At 41.4% G+C, this 23,789-nt stretch overlaps 1 protein-coding gene across 3 annotated transcripts; it reads right to left on the bottom strand.

Moving 5' to 3' along the window:
• Positions 661-22,564, bottom strand: CSNK1D (casein kinase 1 delta). 3 transcript variants are annotated; one of them, XM_021414842.1, is made up of 10 exons: positions 20,181-20,519; positions 14,953-15,063; positions 13,319-13,467; positions 12,623-12,851; positions 12,084-12,254; positions 10,552-10,700; positions 9,839-10,010; positions 9,328-9,467; positions 3,345-3,411; positions 759-1,545 (listed from the first exon to the last, which is right to left on the bottom strand). In XM_021414842.1, the coding sequence occupies exons 1-9, from the start codon at positions 20,254-20,256 to the stop codon at positions 3,379-3,381; spliced, it is 1,230 nt and encodes a 409-aa protein (XP_021270517.1). In that variant the 5' UTR covers positions 20,257-20,519; the 3' UTR covers positions 759-1,545; positions 3,345-3,378. The 3 variants fall into 3 exon arrangements, with proteins under 3 accessions (XP_021270518.1, XP_021270516.1, XP_021270517.1); XM_021414843.1 differs by lacking the exons at positions 3,345-3,411; positions 20,181-20,519 and adding an exon at positions 22,465-22,564 and having other exon boundaries at positions 661-1,545; XM_021414841.1 differs by lacking the exon at positions 3,345-3,411 and having other exon boundaries at positions 661-1,545; positions 20,181-20,521.

The raw sequence follows: 23,789 nt of genomic DNA, 5'->3' as shown, positions 1-23,789 counted from the left end.
TTTTCAAACTTTTGAACAATAAAAATTACTCTTCCTAAAACTTGGAAGGCCAGCAAGCCTTTGACAGTTCAGGTTTTAAGCAGGGAAGAATTTCCTGAAATAAATAACTGTTAAAAAAACCTCGTACGTGTACTCTCATTCCCAACATGGAACCTCTCACTACTCCTGTAATAATGGTATGAAGAGTACTTTGGGTACTGTTTCAAGCACTACTTGGACAAAATACCTATTTTTGCATTATCAGACTGTTTACAGTGGCAATAATATAAAGCATTTCTCATATTTAATAAGGACATTTGCTAACAACACCTGCAACAGTTTTCTGGACAACTGAAAAAGCCATCCATTCCTAGCTAATGATTCTAGAAACACTCAGGTTGAATACAGTTTGGAATTAAATATGGTACGCACCTGAGTTCTAAAAATCCTCAGGATTTCACAGCAAGAATGCTTTAATTCCTATTTTGAGCCTTGGCATGAAACAGAAGGTCTGAATCAAAAATATGTCTGGTTTTCTTTTTTGAACACCGAGATGCTAAATGAGACATTCATTCACCAAAGTGGCAACATGCATTGTCCACCTGCAATACCCTCCAACCCAACCCACCCCAGAGTGCAGGAAACAAAATGGTACCAGTAAAAACAGGATTTGAAACCATCCATTGAAACACCAGTGTCTTTCACTTTGTTCTTCACAGTCTAACAACAACAGCAGAAATTGATTTTCACCATTTCTCCAACACTTAGGCTCTCCTGCGGAGCATTCCATTCTCTTTTATGCAAAAGAACATTAAGAATTCCTCTGTGTTACACAGGAAGGTAAATGGTAAGCGTGAATGAAGACATCGAACAGTAAAGTAAAACTCTTAACAGCTTTAAAAATGTGAGAAAACCTTCTCAGTCAGAATGAGACGATACAAATAAGTGAATGGTTTCAATACAATCAGATGACTTGGATTCATTTACATGCTCCCTGCCAAACCAATTCTTTTTTTTTTTTTTTTTTAAACAAGAAATTTCAAGTCATTGTCTTTAGTTTAGGATTGCTTGTATTCTACATTTTTAAACCAGAGAAAAGCAAGAGTTCTTTACAGAGAATTAAGCCAATAATTTTAGCAAAATGATACAAAAAACTTTCTTAAACCAAGTAAAAGATTTATAGTTACAGTGGAATAATAAAAAGGGGGTAAAGTCTGCCGCCTGTGGAGGGAAAACTGAAATGGCCATCCAGTAACAGACGGTCAACTCTGTAAACCATCTTTCTTTTCCAGCCCTGTTACCACAGGGTTCTCTTAAGGTCACTGGGTTTCTGGCAAGTGTCCTGTAATGGCAGCTGCTGGAGTCTGTCCATGTTCCTCCAAGTGCCTTTTAAGTCACATGGAGAACTCCAGTCGTATTGTTTCCACTCTAGTTCAGGGTATTTTTGCTAGTAAAGCCATTGATAACATAGGAGATCAGCCATGCATTATCTGCCCTCCATGGCAAAATAAATTTTCATCGGTGCACAGTGGACTGGAGAACACCGGTAGTTACCCGAGCAGGAATCTACCAAAGCCAAAAACAAGACAACATCAGCACACAAATCCTTCCAGTTAACATAAAGTGGCTCTCAATGTATTTTCAAATCACTTGGTGTGAAAAGTGAGAACGTGAATTAATAACCCAGTGAACTACATGGTGTTTTGCACCCACCTTTAGCTACACGAAGTCCCCTGCATTTTCCTCCTTTATTAGAGGTTAACATGGAGAAGTTACCTTTCCAGCCAGGGGAGATGTTTTGAAGATAACAGAACATAAGCATGCACAGAAGAAAGATCAAACCAGATGAGAACACTACCGATGTGCAGAAACAGACTAAACGAATAGTAAAGCTTGGAAAAAAATCCCAGAGGGTAAAAAAAAAAGTATATATACATATATATTCTCAATAGCTTTTCATCTGTCGTGGAGCGTCGTGTTAACACACTGCAGATTACTTCAGCGTGACCTATTTCAGTAACAGTGTAATATTATTGCAATAACACTTGTGCTGTGAAAGTGAAAAGCAACCACACATCACTGCAATTTAAGAAGCAAGACAGATCTAAATGGCTGAATTGTTAATCAGTATTACTTTCAGTTGTAAGCAGCTGCAAATAGTAACACATACAGTGAAGGCCAAACAATGCAGACACAGCCCTAAGCAGAACAGAATCTGGACTTCTCCCACACAGGTTTGTCAAGGCAAAGCTGAATGTTTGCTTTTTTTGGTTGGTTTGTTTTTGAACAACAATTTTTTATTTTTCAAATGAGGTCCGATAATTCGGAATTCTGCGTGTTAAGCTGCAATTTACAGCTGGATCTTTTAATGTTCAAACAGCTTCAGAAGCAGCCTGTGCACAGTCAGCCAAGCACACAAAGCGGGAGGAAAAAACAAGAGAACAGCAGGATTCTTCGGCAACTAGAGATACAGGATTAGTGCAAGCTTCGGCCTTAGGAAAGAAGTGAGGCAGCAGATGGAGTTATACAACAGAATTCATTAAGGAACAGAAAAATCTCACGGTCTATTTTTTTTTTTTTTAAAACAAGAAGCAAAGCAAAGAAGAAGGTCTTGAAATACTTAGGAAAGCATCCTTCAGCTATCAAAGTTCAGATTCTAACTGAAACTTGTTATTTCTGTGATGAAATCTGTAATTGCCAAAAGCAGAATGGACTAAAAAGCTGAAAGTTGCACACAGCGAGGCAGAAACTTCTATGCTGAACAGTGGAAAGGAGTTCTAAGTACCCAAACCCAATTCTGCCTGCCCTTGAGATGCTCAAGACTCAAACTATTCTCATTAGTGTCTGACCATTTTTAAACATGTCAGCTCTTAAGGAATGGAGAGGAATATAAAACATCGATACTTCTGTAGCAGAACATTCCATTAATGACAAGACATAACCTTTGAGTAATACAGTTAATTGATTCTTCACACAAGCGTTTTGCTTTTGCAGATCTGACGCTGATGTGTTTTTGAATAGATGTACACTGCTGCATGAACGTTCCTGGAAAGACACATGATTCTAAACCATCTCAATTTTAGAGCTGATTATTTTAGTGCTGATGCTTGAGTGATTTTACGGACCCTTCAAGCCACTATTTTGGTCAATTCTGCTGAAAAATTGAAACGGAACAGCAGCAGTAATTCAACTTTTGGAAGGACATTTATTTTTACCTTTAGAGAAAAAAAACAAGGCTGCATCAAGCATCTGACTGGAAGGCACAGCTCAGCTATGAGAAGCGAGGAGAAGAAGCAAAGACTGATGTTTCCAAACGCTTTTCCCCACCCCAGCCAAAGCTTTGGTGTCTAATGAGAAGGACTCACCCTGTGCTGCCTTCCAACGAAAGGAGACGAGCAGCTACTTGCCATGGTGTTCGAAAGGAATGCTATTCTGAGGTAGGGGAAAAGACAGCAATTTGTAACGGTTCCACTGCCCCGATATATAAAGATGTCTACAAATATCCAACCTAAAGCGCCAGTTGCAAACGTATCTTTCGAAGAGCTCTGACTTCAGATTTCTATCAGACATTTCTATCATATTAAGAGATATGTAAATGAACAAATCATCAGCCTTCAGAGAAAGCTGATACGATCAGAAGAACCACGCAGAGTCTGATGCCTACTAAGATGCATGTATGGAGAAAGATTTGCTCATGAGGAGATGGAAATTGCAAAGGCATTGGAAATATGTTGCTTCTTCCCAGTGAAGTGGCACAACACTTCAGTTTTTCAATGCCATTGGTGGCTACGGTTTTCTAAAAACCTCTCTTTTCAAAGAGACTTGTTCAAATATTTCTTTGGGCAGCACTCCAATTTCTTCTTCCAGATTAGGAGAGATACATCTATTACCAGCAGGAGTTGTAACAGCTTTGACTGTCAGGTGCTGAACATGCCATATTCAGGAGAAAAAAAATAAAATAATAATATCAAGCAACTTACTGTGCACCATGAGCAGTCCAGCTGAAGTAGGCTCTTACAGGACCAAACCTCTTGTGAATGGAAATGAAGGCTACTCACCTGCAACCAGACTCTTGGGGTGATCACTGCATACTCATGCTTTTGTGATGCAGTCTGTGCAGTCTGGACTGACAGAACTGATTCAAAGCAGTGTTTATAGTGAAGAAGGGCATGAGGATTCCTAAGTCTCTTTATGTTTAAGAACCAACTACATATAGGAGACTTAGTGAACAATTTGTTCATACAGCTTAAGAGTACAAGAATCTTTAAACAGCTGGTGCTATCTTCTGCCCAGCTCCTATCACAACACTGCACTGAGACTAGTAATTTTGGTTTGCTTTAGCTCTGAATATGCCACCTGGAAAGGAATTCAGTTCTTTTTTTTTTTTTTTTTGCAAATACAAAGGGAACAGATGATCCTCTGTGTGTTTTAGAGGTTGTTTCAGTGGCCATCTTTGCTTAGACCTCTGCATTGCTGTTCCCTAAACATGAGTAATTTAACTTTGAGCAACAGAACAAGAAGTTTATGCAGAAAATATACATAAAGCTCCTAACTGTTGTTGCTAATATTCTACTTCACCTAAATCCAGATGATCTCTCATCCTCCAGACTAGAACTAGAAGACACCAGTGTGAAACCTCAGTGTACAGCATGTTTTCCCAAGCACAATTTTCACAGCTCTTCTGTTTACTTTCAGCTTTTCAGCAGTTCAAGATACTGAAAACTGAGCTAGACAATATTCCAGTGCCCATCTCATTAATGCCATGAAGAAAACTTTCCTATTCCTGTTGATCACTGCATTATGTGTGTGTATGTATATATATATATGATGTGCAAGGATGAAATTACACCCTTTCATTATGACATCACATTGACCTTCGCAGCATTGACCTGAAGCCTCCTCAGTCATTGCCTATCACAGATGCAGTCCCCACATGAGACAACAGGCTCCACTCCTTGATCCTGATCAGACTTTGGAGTCCTGCCTTATTTATTTTATTTGATAGGCTTTATGTGACTGCCCAGCTCTCACCACCACTTACCACCACCAAACCCTCTGAAAAACCTGCACTTTCTGAACCATTGCTTTCACTCTCATATCATCAATAAAAGTATGAATAGCATGTGTTGCAGGATTTCTCACTTCACTGGGAACACTAAGCTTCATGAAGCCTTTTGGAGATGTGCTAGTTGCTATTTGAATAAGCTCCTTTTAATTAGTGCTATGAAGTGCTAGCAGTTTTAACGGGGATGATCCAGGTACAATGTCTAGGAGGTGGAATATGTTTAACGCCCATTTTGCTATCCTTACCAACCACTGGCTTTCCACAAGTGTCAAATTTCTCTGACAAGACCTATTTTTTTGTAATGGAAGTTTGGTTTGCATCATCTACATTCCCAACCTTTGTGTTCAGTTTCAGCCCAAACTGATTTAAAACTCAGTTTGGGAAAAAAAGAAAAGTAGGATAGATAAAACCATGGAGTCATCTTCACCACCACCACTTCAGTGAGTAACATCTGCACGTTCCCATCACCCAGAGTTCAACAAGCAGTAGCCCTTCCTCTGGGTGATGAGATTATAGATGCAGTGTTGCCTTACCAAACTATCCAAGTAACAGAACGAAACTAATTAATCCAGTTCTAAATAACAACACATCTAGATTTTGACCCAAGACATCTGTGAATCTTGACAACAAAGTTTAGAAGTCATTTTCTACCTGGAGTATGGTCTAAACACTTCCAGAAAAAGGAACACTGGTAGCATATTTTCTCAAGACTCCAAAAGGAAGCTAACATATCTGAAAACATGCACGGACAAATAGTTGCTGTTCTCTACTGTTTTCCTGATAAGATATAGAATACTTTTCTTTTTTAATATTCTTTTCACCTACTCAATCAAAATTGTCCTTAATAGCCTTGCCATGCAAGTTGGATACTGCAGGTTTTGCCTAAGAACAAGGCATAAAGATAATGGGAAATCCATGGTCTACTTTTGTAAACTGGTTAACATCCAGAGATAAATTTTGACTATGGAAGAACTACCTTAATGTTATGAAAACAGGAGGAGAAGAAGCTGTAAAGACTTGCAGTTTAGTCTACAGAAGGCAAGATGGCTCAAGTGAGAGCTACAAAAAGGAACAGTGAATTTCCTCTGATGAACTCAAGGCTAAGAACTATGAAGTAAAATTGAAGTCAGTCTCTCTTGCCTTCTCAATCTGATAGGCCTATGAAAGTTATACTCTGGTTGCATACTGTTATTCAACCACCACAAATGGAGACCAGCAGCTGTTCACTGCCTTGATAAGGACTAAGGGAAAATGACAGGCGATGAATGATAAAATGTAACAAACTCAGAGAAGAACCAGACTAGGTAGGCTGCTATTGTAAAGAACTCAAATTCCATACTTGGAGTGACTCCATGCTTGGAGCAGAGTGATTAAGGGCGGGTACAGAAAAGTGTGATTACACAACAAATTATATAGCTGGCAATTTAAAGATTACTCAAAAAACCCATCCGGATTGCTACACAATCTCAAGAGTATGCTTACTTGACAAATGAGGCAGAATCAAAATTCATGTGCAAACCTATCTGTATGTCTCATACCTTACAATGTTTAGAAAAAACAATGCAATGTGCACACTGAGCTTCAAGTCAGTAATATAGAAAAAAAACATCGAGATACATTCAGACTAATCTAGTTTAATCTCCTATCACAGCCAAGTAACATAATTACACTTATGTCTGTTACACCCTTACCTGATTGGTAACGAAGTACCTGAAGTTTTGCTCAGAATGACAGAGACAATCATACTTCACTAGGAAACCATCTTTACATCTGAGCAAATATTCAGGATCATGACCTGACAGAATAGCCAAGGTCAGAAGGGACCTCTAGAGATCATCTAGCCCAACTACACTGCCCACAGCACAGTCAGACAGAGCAGGCTGCTCAGGACATGGTCCAATTGGGATCTGAATATTTCTGAAGACAGACTCCACAACCTCTTAGGTGAACCTGTTCCAGTGCTCGATCGTTGTCATAGTGAAAGTCTTTTTTGTGTTTAAATTGAATTTTATTTTACTCTGTCCCCACTGCTGCTCATCTGTTCACTAGAGAACACCAAAAAGAGCCAGGCTGCACCTTTTCTACATGGACTTACCAAGTTTTTACACATATTTTATGTTTATCTACCCTGAGCCTTTCCTTCTCTAGACTAAATGAATCCAGTGCTCTCAGCCTCTGCTCCTATTTTAGACAATTACTCATCTTTTTGGCCCTTCACTGACCTTGCTTCTCCACAATGTCAACCTCTCTTGTGCCAAGGAGCCCAGAACTGCAGTGCTGCTTCCCCAAAACTCCAGATCCATATTTTGCCATGCTCCTGTATAGATAATTAGAACTTAAGTATGCACAGTTCTGCCCTCCCAATTTTGTACTTTTTACAAATCTCTGCCTTAAAATACTTCAAAGTGACCATTTCTGGCGGCAGGAATTGTACTCCAGTAACTTTATGTTGGCAAGAACTGCCACCAAAGCCAACACAAAGCCTCACCTGCATACTACTTTCATCCAGTCATTTCTGCTCCTGCACCGTTCACTCCTTGTGCAAGCACAAACATTTGTGCAACTACGAAGTCCAACTCTTCATTCAACTAACGCCCAAAACCTCACTCCACTATTGTTATAGCACAATTGGTTTACCAATCCAACTCAGCCTTTAACTGCTTGAATGAGGGCACAAATTACTGCACACATAATTCAAGCAACCAAGTCATCCAGACGAGACAATCTCCAGAGGTCCCTTCCAGCCCCTACATTGCTGTGATTCTGGCATCTTAAAATTATCTGCACTACAACCCAAGGATCTGAATCTCACGGGGCTATTTTTCTAGAAATCCAAAGTAGCACTACTCTAATCCAAATTACTGACATCTTGAAGTTCAAGATCTTGAACAACAGCTAAAGCCAGACCCGCTGCTAAAGGGATACATGGCACCAGCTATACATGGAGCCCTTTGATGTGGATATGTTTTATAGCACTGAAATAGTTTTACGGTTTCTAATTTCTCATTTGGTTTTTGGCCTGTTTCTATCCCCATTATACAGCTGAGGGAAGGAAGTTTCCTTCTTTCCTAAAAGCACTTTGAAATCGATTAAAGAAGAAAAACTTCTTCAATATGAGTATTCATCATCTTTGCATTCTTTTTGCAAACTCATTCCATCTCATACGCCTTCACTTTATTCCCAGAAAGAGAATGAAGTCAGCTACACATTTATATTTTACCCGATTCCATAATCCTTCCACTGTCCTAACTCTTTTCCATTTTTACTGCAGGCCACAATGTAGCATTAATGCACAAAAAATAACCTTGTCCCCCCAGTCTTCACTAGAGATACCCACCTCATCTTCACCTAAAAGAGAAAAGGAATGGAATTTCCTTATATTAATAGCTCCATCAGCAAGGAATAATATCAATCCACAACAAAAATGATGTAGTTAGATCTCCAGCACAAAGCTGAGGAACGAATTGAAAACCTGTAGGCACCTGCACCAGCCCTCCTAACATTCTGCTCCCCCAGCAATGTTGCAGTGCACCAGTGTTGTGCAAGGTAAGGCTGAAGGGAAATTACACAAAGCTAGGTTAATAATTATTTACGATAAGTCTATGTTAATACCTTAAAAAAAAAAAAAAGAATGTTTCAGCAACAGCACAAAGACCTAAAATATATTTAAATATTATCTGCCAATCTTAAAAAGAAGATCTTGAAATCCCTTCGCTAAGTCATCATGACCAATGAGGATGATTTCAGAGCAGACTACAGCTCTGAATCACTGCATCGTTCATGCTCCTGCCATCTTCTCCAACCAAACCTACTGCCACCTCCCAATCATTCATGGATGTGGCTTCTTATCTGCTTGGAATTAAAGTACTGCACTACAGCATTTCTTGATCTCTGCTCTCTTCTTTTTTTTTTTTACCGATCACTTACTATCCATTCTGCACCAATAATCTCTGCTCTATTCATTTGGAAACATGACTCTCACCAACTGGAGGACCTGTAATTTAGGGTAAATTTTCTTTTTTTTTTTTTGCATGATACATACACCAATGACTCCTTTTTACTTTGAGAATTTCATGCTTGTTGCATAAAACTATAAAAACAAAAAATGACAGGAACCTACACCAACATCACAAACATTCAGGCCAAATTTCAAGTATTTATCCGAGTCAACACGGTCTGAAAAATCAGTGTGAAATCACAACTATTACTTGGTAAGTTCACCTGGCAACTTAACTTTACCAAACGACACCCATTGTCCCATGACACAAGAATTATTTTCTTACCTGTGAAGTTGACATGCGAGAGGTATCTTGTCGGCCCGTTAAGTCAGACGAGGAGACATTGACTGGGGCACCGCGGTGCAACCTCATACTCACTTTTCTTTCTCGTTCCATACCAGACACCGGTCGAGGAGACGTGTTGGCTGCGAGAAAAACTGCATTAGAATTTTCATAATGAGAAATGCAGTAAAAACGCAGTCACCGGAAGAATGACACCGTTTGCACACGTAAATTCCACAAGATCAAACCAGGAAAATCAAGGCCCTCATCTTATATTCAGATATCTCTAACTAGCAGTTGGCAGGTAATGAGCGTGCGTAATTACCTTCAACCAATGGAAAAGTTAAAAGGGAAAAACAAAACAATCGGGCAAACAAAAAAAAAAACCAAACGCTGATTCACTCAAACAAATACTCAGGTGGCCTTATTTTATTTTCCAATTCCAATGACCAGGAACAAACTCCAAACGAGAGCAGTCTGTGAGGTGCATCTGCCCAGCTACTTGCTTACTTACCAGCATGTGAAGCTGGGGTAAGAGGAGTAGGGGGAGCTACATCTTGTGTCCCCCTCAGCCTGCCAGAAGCAGTGGAGGGTAATCCACGCACAGCTGGATTCCGGGTATGTCTCAGCCGCTCCTCTCGTTCCCTCCTTTCACGTTCAGCATCTTCAGCCCCTCTGCTTGCACCCTACGGGTCAGGACTAGTGAACAACTTAAGGGATTATTGAGCTTACAACTATGCATTTGGATAAATATTGAAAATAAAGAACCGAAGTTTGAAGAAGTTTGATAGGGTATCAATGTTTAAAATTTCCTGAGAACTATCATAGAGTTCGTGCAATTTCTGGGATAGTCTTCAAATTGCTAATATACACACATACTGTTATGGCAGCTGGATGCTTCCTAAACTGTTGCATGTGTCCTGTGCTAAAGATCAAGATGGGAGAAAACAAGAATTCAGCCACCCAATGTGGCAACTGCCTCAAAGGAAGTACCTTAAGAAGCCTCCTACACTGATAACCCCATAACTGCAACTTTGTCATTAAATCCCAAATCTAAAGCCTCCTGTATGTCCTGCTTTTCCCGAATTCCCCCCTCCCACTCTCCCATTTTTAAGACAATAAACCTCCTTGGACAAAACACTCTTATGTTAATAACTCACAACTGACAGTGTAATAAAAAAATTCCATTACAAAAAATTGTTTCAGAAAGCCATGCCAGCTACTCACAAATTTCAGCATGTTCCAGTCAAACACGTAGTCATAGGAGAAGCCTTGTCGGTGGAAGAGGTTTCTGAATAACTGCCTTAGATAAGAATAGTCAGGTTTGTCATCAAAACGAAGAGAACGGCAGAAATTCAAGTACGTGGCAAATTCAGCTGTAATAAAAGAAAGCCTGTTTTTCTCCTTCAGCTTCACATTTGCTTTTTATAATTCAGAATCATAAAAAAAAAAACACAGAATCTCCCAAACATAAGAATACTGACTTAATACTAGACATCGACTGAACGCAACACTATATCCCCTCTGCCAAGTATGGCCTGAAATGAAAATTATTTGCCTATCACAGATTAGGCAAAGGCTCCATTTGTCAACAGCAGGGAGGACTGAGTACTATAGGGGGAGAGTGGAGAGGAAGAAGAAAAAGAGGTTTAAAACTTCATTTCAGCAAAAAGATTTATTTGCCTTTCTTTGCTCTGCATGTATTTAAACTTAATGTACTGCAGGACACGGAATAGCATTTCTTTGCTAAAATACCAGCTATGCAGAAAAACAACACTGTAGTGAATTCAGTGCTCCTGACATCAGTGTCAATCTACCAACTTTTGACTTCAAGCCTTTCCAGCTAAAATGATGTATTAAGAATTCACGCTATGTAAGGAATTCTAGCAAACAGCACAAGAAAAGTTGACTGCTCTTCTGTCTGTTAACCCCAGAGGAAAGAAATAGTTAAAGAGTAAAGGAACATGCATGATATGACTTCTGAAAAGCAAAAAGAAAATAAGCTTTCATACAACCCTAACAAAAGCTGCAGTTCTTGTTATCATACTTAGCTGACAAAGCACAGGGTAAGGAAAGAACAGATAGAGACCATTCCATGAAACATGAACAATGTTCAACGAGGGTAACTAATACGTTAAAAAGTTTTAGAACGAAGTTATTATTCTGCATGGATCAGAAATTCTTAATTATGGCTATGGTGTAAATACCAAATTGAGGAACACAGCTTTGAGGGACGATGCCAGGAGTTGGAGGGGTTCTTATGCCACTCACAAATACTGGCCACTGTCAGGCCAAAGTGGATGACCTTGGAATGACAATTCCTGAACAAAACAACTGCAATGGGTGCAACTGACCGTACAATCTGGTTAATCCAAGGAAGAATATCCACACACAAAGAGATGGGCAGTTTCTCAAAAAGTTATTTGGCTGTTAAGAGTCATCCAGCCAGTATCTCTGCATGCACACACAACACAGCGCAGATCACACACACCATGCCATCCTTCAAACTCAAGAGCACCACAATGATTGCTTACTAGCAAAGACAGAGGCTAAGTAGAAACAGTCTATGAACACAACAATCCCAGTCTTGAAAGCACAGTGCTGTTACCATGAGCATGCCCAATTGTAAGAAAAAAAGTCAAGAAGACTGTCAATATGCTTCAAACACATTCTGACAGAGGAGCCAGACAGCTTAAATATAAAAAACACACCACTAGAAAATGAATACGTGGGCCTAGTGCCACAGAAGAGCAACTTACAAGGATATCCTTTACACAAAACCTCAATGGGTGTAGACATTTTCTTTTCACTGATACGTTCGTATTTCTGCCTCTTTGTTGCTGCTTTCAGTCCCTGCCAGGGGAGGGAGCCCAGGTTAAAATACATCAGTACATAGCCCAAGGACTCCAAGTCATCTCTGCGAGATTGCTCTACAACAGCATAAAAAAGTGGACTCATTAGGTTTCATTATCTAGTGGAAAAAACAAAAGACTGAGTAATAATGTGTCAAAAATCCTTAGAAACACAACAGATAGATGAGAGTTACTACGTCCGTGTTAAACTCGCCCAGTACTAGAAAAAAACCTATCACCCTTGCAATCATTAAAGAAATGTGTTAGTTCCTTAGAATTACAAACCGAACCCCACCCCACCAAGAGGCACGAGCCCAAGCATTCTGTGTCATTAGTGCCAGGAACAGGGGCTGTCTTCTATGCCCCCAAAAAGCAGCATCTGCTTGCACTAACAGCACGTGCATCAGCACTTCTGGAGGTTCTAGTCAGTGCTTTTCCCAGCTCACCGATTCCAAGGTGCGTGTTGATGGATGCGTAACGGGCAGTTCCTGTTAAGTTTTTATTTTCACGATATGGGATATGCTGGTGAGTTCGAGCATCCCGATACTTCTTCGCTAACCCAAAGTCTATGATGTAGACAAGATTGCCTTTCTTCCCCAGGCCCATTAAGAAGTTATCTGGCTTCACATCTCGGTGGATGAAATTCTTAGAGTGAATATATTCAATCCGACTAATCTAAATACAGAGGACAAAAAACAATTGAGACCTCAGTCATACTCTTAGAAAAACACTAGCAACACTGCCTTAGTGATAAACTAGATTTTATTGGAAAAGGGCATTAAAGAGAATTTAGAAAACAACAGATACACCTTCCCTCCAGCTCTGTCCCTGTGCCTATTTCACATTTGTTTCTAAAATCCTCCTTCATATTTGAGCAGCGTAACATCAGGCTTGCAAACTGCTCAGATCCAGTCTTAAAACCAAATTAAAACTCTGTAACCACTTTCAACATAACATTTTATATTATTATATATTTAACAAAACTCATTTTGAGGTTCCCCCCTCCCCCCTCATGACACATCCTATTCACCTCTAAATAAACAACCAAAAAGTTAAATAAAATACAGTTGGCCACGGTCACTCAAGAAATTTTAACTTGCTTAATGTACTTCACAGCCACGAACAACAACGCAGTTTCCTACCATTTGGTCAGCAAGTAACAAGACTGTCTTGAGACTAAACTTCCTTGAACAAAAATTGAAGAGATCTTCAAGACTCGGTCCCAGCAGCTCCATCACCATGACATTGTAGTCCCCTTCAGCACCACACCACTTGATAGTGGGGATACCCACTGGAACAAAGGAAACAGCTTATCCAGTAGAATATTTTGATTTAAAGAGCTCATACACACAAATCTGCAAGGCTCTTTAGATGAATCCTAAGTGTCATTACCGTCAGTGTTTGTATTTACAGTGACCCTTAATATTTTATGATGCTTTCAGGCATTTTGAAATTAAGTGTTTGATCACTTCATAGCTGGACCAATATAAAACTGGAGCACAAGAGATCTAAAAATAGCTGCCTTCTTGCCCAGTCACCTCCCAGTCTTTGTGTTTTGCTTTCAACTTGAAAGCAGCCACTGGTTTTGCTGGACTTCAACCTTAAGTGCTTTGGATGCATAAACATTCACGTAGTCTCCAAAACAGCAATAAGGAGAAAACTGGAAGCCTGAAAATAAAGACACTGACAAACCACTGAGTTTTATTGCTAGAAAAGGTTTTAGAAATCAAATTATTAGTTTGAAAGCCTACAAAATCAGTGTAAAATACCTCTCTTCTCCGTTACAATTTGGAATGCGTTTTCACCCTCACTTCATGCTCTTGCCTTCCCCTCCAGTTCTACGACATTTGTTGTTTGGTGAATCCCTACCAAGATAGCCTTGTTCAGGAGACACGTTATACATCTATCCATCTGGATGGAAAACTGAAGTCAGCTTTACTTTATGGAAAAACTTGGGAAAATTACTCCACATAAAACTGAAAAAATGCTCAGATGTCTTGAATTAAACATGCAGACAACCACACGCAGAATTTCAATGATCTTTTCTTTGAGTTTAACCATATGCATTTTAGAAATGAAGTGGTATAGAAACACTTCTAGAATCACAGAATGGCTTGGGTTGGAAGGGACCCTAAAGATCATCCAGCTTATAACCACCTAGCTTGTAATTAACTCATTTAGAACTTTCACTCTTATTTACTGCACGTATTTTTCCTAAATTCTTTTCACAGAAGAATCCTTATTTGGACCGTTACTTAACCTTCTGCCACCTACCCCTGCACTGTTCATTCTGAGAAGAAGCCAACGTGGCCTTTGCAAACCCATACAGGAACTATTTTGCTCTCTGAAAGGGATTCAGGTTACATGCAGGCTGCAATGAGACTTTTACACTTGCAGAATTCTCAAACATGGATGATTTCTCCTGGTGGGCTAGGGTAAATACCACAGTTACTTCACTCCTGCTCTCTACTACTAATGCCATTATGTCTCAGAACATCTACTGCAAGGAAGTACCTCAGATGAAGGAATGCTAGCACATGAAAGAAAAAATTATCCTGAATTTACTAAGTTTAGAATTGTGCTCCTATATCAGAGCAAACCAGGTTAAACCCTATCTCAATTAAGAACTGAGGCACTGCTCCTCACCTACTCTTCCACCTTTCCCACTTCCCAAGGAGCTCTCAACCATTAAATACTTACAGGTGGCAGCTACATCAAATACTAACTGAAAAAAAAAACAACCAACTCAATTTCTGAAGAAGGAAAGTTTGCTTGCCTCCACCCTGCATCATTTTGTAGATTTTACTCTCGATGTGAAGCTGAGGATGTTTGGTTTTCACGCATTCCAACTTAATTGCAACCTCCTCTCCGGCAGCAATATCAGTTCCTAAAACGAGAGAAATTTAAAACATTGGTAAAAAAATATTTTTAGGACGCATTTCCTTCATCGAGACTGAAACAAAACAAGCAACAACAAGCTAATTTTCAATGGCAAAGATTCAGAGATAAAGTCACTGCAGATTTGCAGCTTAAGGGAATAGCACTGTAGATATTGTAGCTCAGGGAAACAATGTCTGCTATCCTATAAAAAAAACAAAACAAAACACACACGTCTTGAGGGGAGTCCCTCCACTCCCAGTCTGTGGTGCTCCGAATGAATATTCATTTTAAGTGTGGCAAATACACCTACCAACTCATGGAATCGTTGTTTCAGGAAACAAGGGACTGAAACTGGCTTACTTCATCACTTCTGAAGTTAAAATATCCACAGGCAACAACTCACGTTCTTAAAAAATGGCAGCAAGTCAAGAAAAGCCAGAGTCACACAGCAACGCTGCCTAAGAGCTACAAGAAACAGGGTTCAGAATGTTTGTGTGTGACACATCTTAGCCATACAGCTGACCCTCAGCTTGCAGAACGTGGCTCCCTGCTGCACTGCCTCATAGCTTAGGATCACACCAAGTCCATCACCTGCTCTTTGCTCTTATCCCCATTTCCAAAAGCTTCCCTAGAGCTCTGCTTTTTGTTTGCAAAGGCAATAAGTGATCACACTATACACGCTCTCTCTATGACATTCAGGACTTCATAGACTTCTGCAGTATTTTACTTTCTCATATCACATAAGTGCCCGAAACCCCTCCTCATTCTTCAGTAAGTCATTGTTACTATCCTATTTATTCCTTGTTTCACTCATTTTCATGGTTTCCAGCTCAGCAGTGCCCATTCTGAGGGTCACACATCATGACTAAGAAATGAATGCATGATTATCATTTTTTTCTGCTCACCTACATTTTTCCCATACACTTTCTTTGACTGTCACTAAGCTAATATATTTGCAGAGCTACTACAATTGCAAAATCTTCTTGGGATTAAAGAGCAACTTCAGAGCTTTATCATCTCGTGGATACAAAGACAGGCTAACACCTCACACCACAGATTTCAGTGGCGTGCACTGAATTTCCTCCGCTGTTTCCCTGGCACGTCATTTGACACTGACATCTTCCCAGTCCTGCAGTTTGCAATTACTATTACCAATATAAATATATTCATACTATTTTCCAGCTATGTTTCCTCAGTATTCCATCCAGCCTCAGATTCATTCACAATCACACTGAGTAACACCGGCTGTAACACACTGCCACAAAACTCAAACTGTGGTAACCAAGCGTTTCTCTCTACCCTCCATTTCTACCTTTAAAGCAACATTTAACTCATATATGCAAAGATTCAGCTCTATGCCATGGCACTTTCATTTCTTGTTCACCATCAGCACGATTAATTGGGATAACACTGGCAGATCCATTACCTAAGGATGAAGGCAAGTTTATTTAATACTGGAACTACTTCACGTGCTCTTGAGCGCTTGCTGGGTATGAACGACACCTATAACCTTCTTGATAAGTAATGAAAGTTCCCACTGAAATCTCTCCCACGTCTGCTCCACCTTTTCCTCTGGTCTTTGAGGAAACAAAGAACATGAAGGAGTCTGAATCTCCAAGAGCCCCCATGGATTTCTGTCTGCTGAAGTCAAAACGTTAAGACCCTTTGCAAGAACGCTCCTCGTCTTGTCACAAGGCGCCCTGCACCCCAACAGAACCCGGCGTCACAGGCTTAGTGCAAGAACCAACCACACAAGCTTCTTCAGACAGTTCTTCCCTGCCATTCAATAAGCAGACCCCAAACAACCACAAACTGCTGCCAGAGGGTACTCAAAGGCACACTTGGCACACAGACAGCCATAGGCATCTCTGCTTGATCAGGGCAAGGCCTGCAGAAAGGAAAATCAAGACCTGTGGTATTCTCTATCAAGCTCTGCTCATCGCTGCTCAACAAATCATGGTCTTGACATTGTAGATCATTTCTTAGGATGTTTGCTCTTCCCAAGAGGCCTACATCGCCTGTGATGGCTAAGATCCTTAGCCAAGACTTCACTTCCATATACACCCTCTCCTTTAAGTATTTTGTGTTAAAAATAATGTAATCCAAATATTTGAGTCTCGCAGGGGATGCAAACACAAATCATTCTTCTCAGTAATGCAACTCTGAATGCTCAGCTCCTTCTTCACATTAACCATGGCACAACATTTCTGAGATACTTCTGCAACAGCAAAAAGATTAGTTTCCTTTAAGGAAAATGTAACAATAATTAGCAGTATTAAGTCAATAATTAAGAAGTAGCAGCAAGGAGTACAATGAGATGAGGCACGGTAATGAGGTAAAATTAACAAGTCTAGAGTTATGGAAGCATTTTACTTTAAATAGCAAAATTCCAAGCTGGAATTGCAAAATCCTCTGCCACAAGGAAAACCTTGGAGATTAATTAGTTTACAACACAAAGATCACCTCTAAGAAAAGAGACGTAGTGAAAAAAATCATGAAAACACAGTAACTACAATGCCTTCATGACTTGTACCTTTTTGACCTTGTGGATGGAGCAAAACACAGATGCTTCCTCTGATTCTTTTCCTGTACATCACCCATCTTTTCTACTACTTAAGATATCTGGGAATCCATGCTATTCTTTCCTCTGGACAGGAACTTGAGAAGACAGAGGTAGGCTAAATTCTTAACTTTTATTTTCTTAAAATTGTTTATGGTCCTTTACCATAGCACCTTGCATCTCAGAATTCCAAGCTACAGACCCTGGTACACTAAGCGAGGGGGCTGTCCGAATTCCAGAATTCCTGAGGTACCAGGGAGCTCAGGACAGCGTATGACAGAACGATGACAATAACAGCTGAGTTGTTGGCTCCATATTCCAAGGGTTCTCTCGCTGAAAGAGAAAGAAAGACAGCTCCTCCCCTCTGCTGTTCAGAATGCCTTCACCGCCCTGCAGCCGGATTCAAGAAAACATAAAGCAATTGGAAACTGGAAGAAGAAGATACTCCTTTCCCAAGCACAAAACAGATGGAAGTTTACAAATATACTGAGAGCTATCAGAAGGTGATTGCACTTAACTAAACCAATCACTCTCTCTGAAATAATATGAGAAGTAAATTTTATGCAGCTATCTCTTACTGCACCGCCCAAACCACCGAGCAGAGCCTTTTTGTTGTTAAACACGTTTCATTATCACCAGGAGCACAGATTTTGAAAGCCTCTGTTTTGCCACGCAGCGGCTGGCAAACCAAACCATCCTCCACAAAAGACCACAATATTTAAGTTCTTGACACAGCATTTTCCCTTGGAAACAGATAATCATGCCATTAGCTGGATCTTTAAGGCAAATAATTCTCTGCTGGCTGATGGCTCAGGAATCCCATTTGCAGGAAGATGTAATTATGAATCCACACTGACTACTTAAGGATAAGAAGAACAAAATTTGAGGCACGCACTATGCTTGCAGTAAGAGCTAATTGTAAATCCACACTGAGTACTTAGGAATGAAAAGGACGACATCCGAGGATTAGGAATTCCTGCACAAGAAGTTGTAAAAATAAAGAGAGAACTACTGTCACCTGAAAAAGCCTTCCTGATGTGGGGTGTATACATAGAGAGAAAAGTGACAGACGAAATCATTTCCAAGCCAGCTTCCATAAATGGAAGAGCAAGAAGCGGGCTGCCTAGCTTCTGCTCAGCAGTTAACTTGGATTACAAAGTATACCTTTATTTGACTTGCACTTTAAAACTGTACTCCTCGCAATTTAATTTCCAGCAGTCAAATCTTAAGTAGGAACAGCTCAAATCACCGCAAGATTCTTCAGATTTTAACTGCTGCCTTAAAACAGCAATGGTTGCTCACGAAGATTTTGCGTAAGTGTTACCACCTTCTCTCTCACAGCAGACTTCATTCTTTTACACAAGCATTATGGAGAGGACGAACCATATCCTCTACCTCTAGACAATCACACGCCTTTGGCTGGAAACATGGATTTTTCATCAAGCACATGATCTATATTATGGATAACCACTGCTTCATTACCCATCATCAAGCAGCTTTAGGTAAGAAATTATTCCAGGAGGCCAACTATGCACTGCAACACAAAAGCTATCGCTGCCTAGAAGAAAACCACACTTCTGTACTGTGTACACCACCAAATATACCATGTACGTGAGCTAGGGATGTTTCCACTCTCCAGGCATGTGAATTTAACCTACTTTAATGCCTGCAAGTTCCTCCCCTCCAGTTATTTGATCTACTTTCCCAAGTTACCTCGATTTTCAAAAGCCAAATATTCATTTCTATGTGGCAGCATAAATATCTACATCTATAAAAATTAATCATGTACATTTAACCCATTTCTTACAGTTTGAGAGTTTGTAGAATACCTTGACTATCTTAAATGCACACATTTTCAGAACTTGGTGTACTCACCCTGCCTGCTGTCATAGTTGTAATCGTAACCATCACGACAGAGAGCTCCATAAACCAGCAGGTAAAGGCGGCCCTCTCCCACAAACTTGAAGCCACACAGAAATGGCAGCAGCAAAATAAGCTATATGCCTTAAGAAACAAGGGCAGCATTCAAGCAAAGGGATAGCTGAACTACGCTGATTTTTTGAAGGATTTGCTGCATCTTTTTTTTTTTTTTTAACTTGTCATCCCCTTAGTTGTGATTTTTTTTTTAGGCCTTGTAGGAGAAAGCAGCATCCCTGTGACAGCGATTTTCCTCAGTGCACTGCAGTGATACTTAATGCTGATGCTCGTGTTTCTTTCCCCAAACCTTCTCCCCTTTTATAGGCAAGACAAATAACGACATCCAAGGTCACCAAACAACAACGTCAAGAGGCAGCCAAATAATCCAGGAGTCCTGACATCCACACTGCCTAAATTAGGACAAGACGGTTAAGAAACATCACGCTATGCTGGCAGAGAGGCACCACGCACCAGTGGCCATTTCCTGGCGGGCAGAGCTCCCTGAGCTCCCTCAGGGTGAGGCGAGGCCCCATGGGTCGCTCCCTGCGGGCCGGGAACGGGCAGGAAAGCGGCGCCCACCCCGGCCCGGCCCGGCCGTTCTCCACAGCCGCCCCCCAGGTACGTCCCCAGCGAGCCCCCCTCCTTACCCAGGTAAATATCGCCGAAGGAGCCGCTCCCGATCTTCCGGCCCAGCCGGTACCTGTTCCCAACCCTCAGCTCCATGGCGGCAGCTCGCTTCGGCCGCGACCCGGTTCTGTCGCCCTGCCCACCCTGCAGGCCCGCGCTCTTCTGTCTCACAGCCCCTCCGTTCCCGGTGCCATCGCGGCCTCAGTCCCACCGCTCGGTACTGGCGAGGCGGGCGACACCGCCCCCGTAACTCCCGAGAAGGATGGACGTGGATTCCCCACAAAACCGACCCCTCAGCAACTCCGGCCCAGAGCGGCCATACTGCGTGACCTCACTTCCTTAGCAACGGGGGCGGGGCGCGCTGCCTGTGGCGTTGCTGGGGAGCCGCCATACTGTGTGACCTCACTTCCTTAGCAACGGGGGCGTTGCTGGGGAGCGCGGGTGGCGTCCCCAGACCGGTTTGGCTCCTATCTGCCCTTCCCATCGCGCTCCGTGGTCTGCGCCGCCACACCTCCAATCGCTACTGCGCACGCGCCTCCTCGCCCTAGCCTCTCTGCGCCGCCGGCGTCTATGGTCTCCGGTCCTCCAGGCAGTAACACGCATGCGTTTAAAACGCGGTAGTGTCGTCTCTTTGCTTTAACCGCTCTGCGCCGCCAGTCCTCCAAAATTTATAGTCATCAGTCCGCCAATTTCCGAACGGATGTGGTCTTCGGTCCTCCAGGCAATATCAGAAGAAAAAAAAAAAAAGCTTCCACGTGCAAAATAAATGCTTTTATTTGTGACAAAAAAGAAAAAAAAAAAAAAAGGAAGAGTTCAGTCTTTTGTTAATGAGTATAAATTTAGACCAAGCTATAAACATATTAGAAACAGTGTTTTCTAATACTATGGGAAGAATTAAAACCATCCTGCAGTCATTCCAACAGCTGTCCTTACAAGTTACAGTTGCTCATTGTAACATTTGTTTTGCAATGTTATTTCTGATTTCCTTAATCCTAAACATAGAAAACACCAATTGGGATTTTTAGTAACATTTTTTTGATAACTTTTTTCCCCCCACCCTCCACAGTATGCACGCCAGAATCAGCTCATTTTAAAGGGTGAAACGTTCATTTAAATTTTTTAATGTAATTTTTTCTCTTTCGGTCTCTTTTTTCCTGAATAAAACGTCTACTATATTACAACATTGCCTCCAAAATATGCTTCTACTTGAAGGTACTGCTGGCAATAAGTGGGCAGGGCCAGATACTTCAGAGGCCAAAGGGAAAAAATGGCACCCTGGTGGCAGTAGCTTTCTCTATTTAGTTTTTCATCTCAAGGTGGTGCTTGATTCAAAGAAATGAAACCAAGAAACTTAACAGCGAAGTGCTGTTAGCGTTAAGCAGGTATTCTTTCTTAGCGGCGCCGGAAGCACTGGGGTTAGTTCCGCCATGAGCACTTCTATGATTGCATGATTCAGAGCTCGTCATATCTCCACAGGTAGTACATATTCATAATTCCTTCACCAGATAATTAACATATACACGCCCATCTCAACTAATGAAGTGTTCAGTCTTCCGTTCCATGGCTTCTGCTGCCACCTAGTCTACTTTTAGTATCACGACAGCCCACTCGGCAGCCTGTTACTTCCTCCAGCGATCTTCCTCGCTCTCTAGATGAACTCTCTTCGTTGATGCACACTCAGTAGGAGAATGCCTATTATAAGTAATTCATAGGTACCAAAACCGTAACATTTGCCTACTCAGCCATCTGAACACCTGTTACGCCCAGGATAGAGATAAGTTCAGCATCCTGTCTTTCAGTGATATACTGGGGAATCAGAAGGGAAGGACAGGGGGAGCATCTTGATGCCTGCCTGGCACATTCTAAGCTACTCCCAAAATGGGGGAATTTGGCTTTGTGTGGAGGTCCTGGCCTCTTTCATGTTCAATAAGCCTACTCATGCATTTTTATTATTGTGTTTCTTTCGGTGAAAGCCCCTGGTTAAAGCAGAATAGCTGTACAACATGCTTTCTAGTCTATAATGCTACATCTATAACTATTCACAACATCTAAAAGCAGTTTTGCAAGTTAGAATTAATTGTACTATACAACAGCTGTATTTATAAGGATATGCTACCAAAATATATTGTATATTTACTTCAAATCATGCTAAATGCACTCTCCATTGAATCTGAGCATCTAGAGGATGCAGATGGTGCATTCCAACTCCTGAAGCCAAGCTGCAGAAACAAGAAAACAGCCACATTCTAAGACGCAGAATGAAAAACAAACAAACAAACAAAAAAAAAAACCCAGCAGACCAACCTGAGAGCCAAAGTGTAGCACAGAGGCAAGGGCTGGCACTCAACGTGGATAGCCACTACCTCTGGCAAGGCCAGGAGCTGCTGGGAAGGCAGAGAGAAAACACAGCCCTTCTGGATGTGGCTTTCAATGGAGCAGCAGCCCTAGGGACCCCTGATTGCTTATGGATCTCAGGTGGGACCTGCTGGGTGCTCTGCAGTAGGTAGGATTTGGGCATTGCGTGCATGCTCCATCCCTCCATCCATCTAGCTAGCCCTGGTTTAAGGAGAAAAAAAGCAGGTGCCCTGGGAAGGGGCTGGAGAGGTCCAGAGGGTGGCAGGGGTGTTGCTCCCACCTTGCCTGGCAAATCTGAACAAGACAGAGGCTGAGAAAACATTAATACAGCCCTGAGCTTTCTCCTAATGTCTCTTCATTTCACTATCATTAAATTTACCTAATGGTTACATTTTGGTGCACCAATATTTAAAAGAAAAATAACAGACAAGCTGACAATAAGAAGTGTAACTTCAATTTGATAATTTTTTTAGACAACAATTAATACAAATTTCCTGTGTTTGGAGAATATTTCCCTGGAAGACTGCAGAGGTGCCTTCTGCCATGCCATGCCATGCCCAGATCAGTGTATGTTTCTTTTCCTGTCAGGCTTTTTTTGCTTGGAGAGGATCCAGGTTTTCTTTCTATCAGGTAATCACAGCAGCACTGTTCTTCTGATTCTGTTTCTATTCCCCCCATTGTTTGCTTGATGAGGTATCTGGAAATGCATTTACAACAATAACAGGTCTCAAAGTTCACCTGCTGCTGAGTTCCTCCTTTTGCCCGCTCCCTGCAGATCTGCCCTTTGTACTTTAGCATGCCTACTGTCTTTCTCAGCCCGGCACTCATCACCTCCCATCTAATCACACCATTCTGTAACAGACAAGCAACAGAGAGAGACAGGGAGAGACTGAGACCCTCCTTTTCCACCTTGGAGTAGGAAGCGGGTGAGTGCTGGGGCTGGGAGGCAATGGTATGAGATGGGAAAGGGCAGAGCTGCGAGAGGCTTTGGCTCTTGGTATTCCTCCCACCCACTCTAAAGGAGTCCCTCTCCATGGAAAGCTTCCTCCATCCCTTCTCAGACTGCATCATGCTCTTTGATGCTGAAGGAAGCAGGTGAATGTTTCTGACAGGTTCTGTGTGCTTTTGCCCTAAGACAAGGGAGGAAATGTTTGGTGGGGATGCTGGGCAGGTGTGGCTCAGAGCAAATGGTGTTTCAGCAAAACTAAGGGCTTTGCCTGGGCATCCCTTCTCAGACTCCACATTGGATTCCGGGAAGACACTGCAGCTTTTCT

This window comes from Numida meleagris, chromosome 17, assembly GCF_002078875.1.
Source record: "Numida meleagris isolate 19003 breed g44 Domestic line chromosome 17, NumMel1.0, whole genome shotgun sequence".
NCBI classification, from domain to species: Eukaryota; Metazoa; Chordata; class Aves; order Galliformes; family Numididae; genus Numida; species Numida meleagris.
Note: the sequence above shows the minus strand (reverse complement) of the source record. Positions and strands in the feature narration are given on the sequence as shown.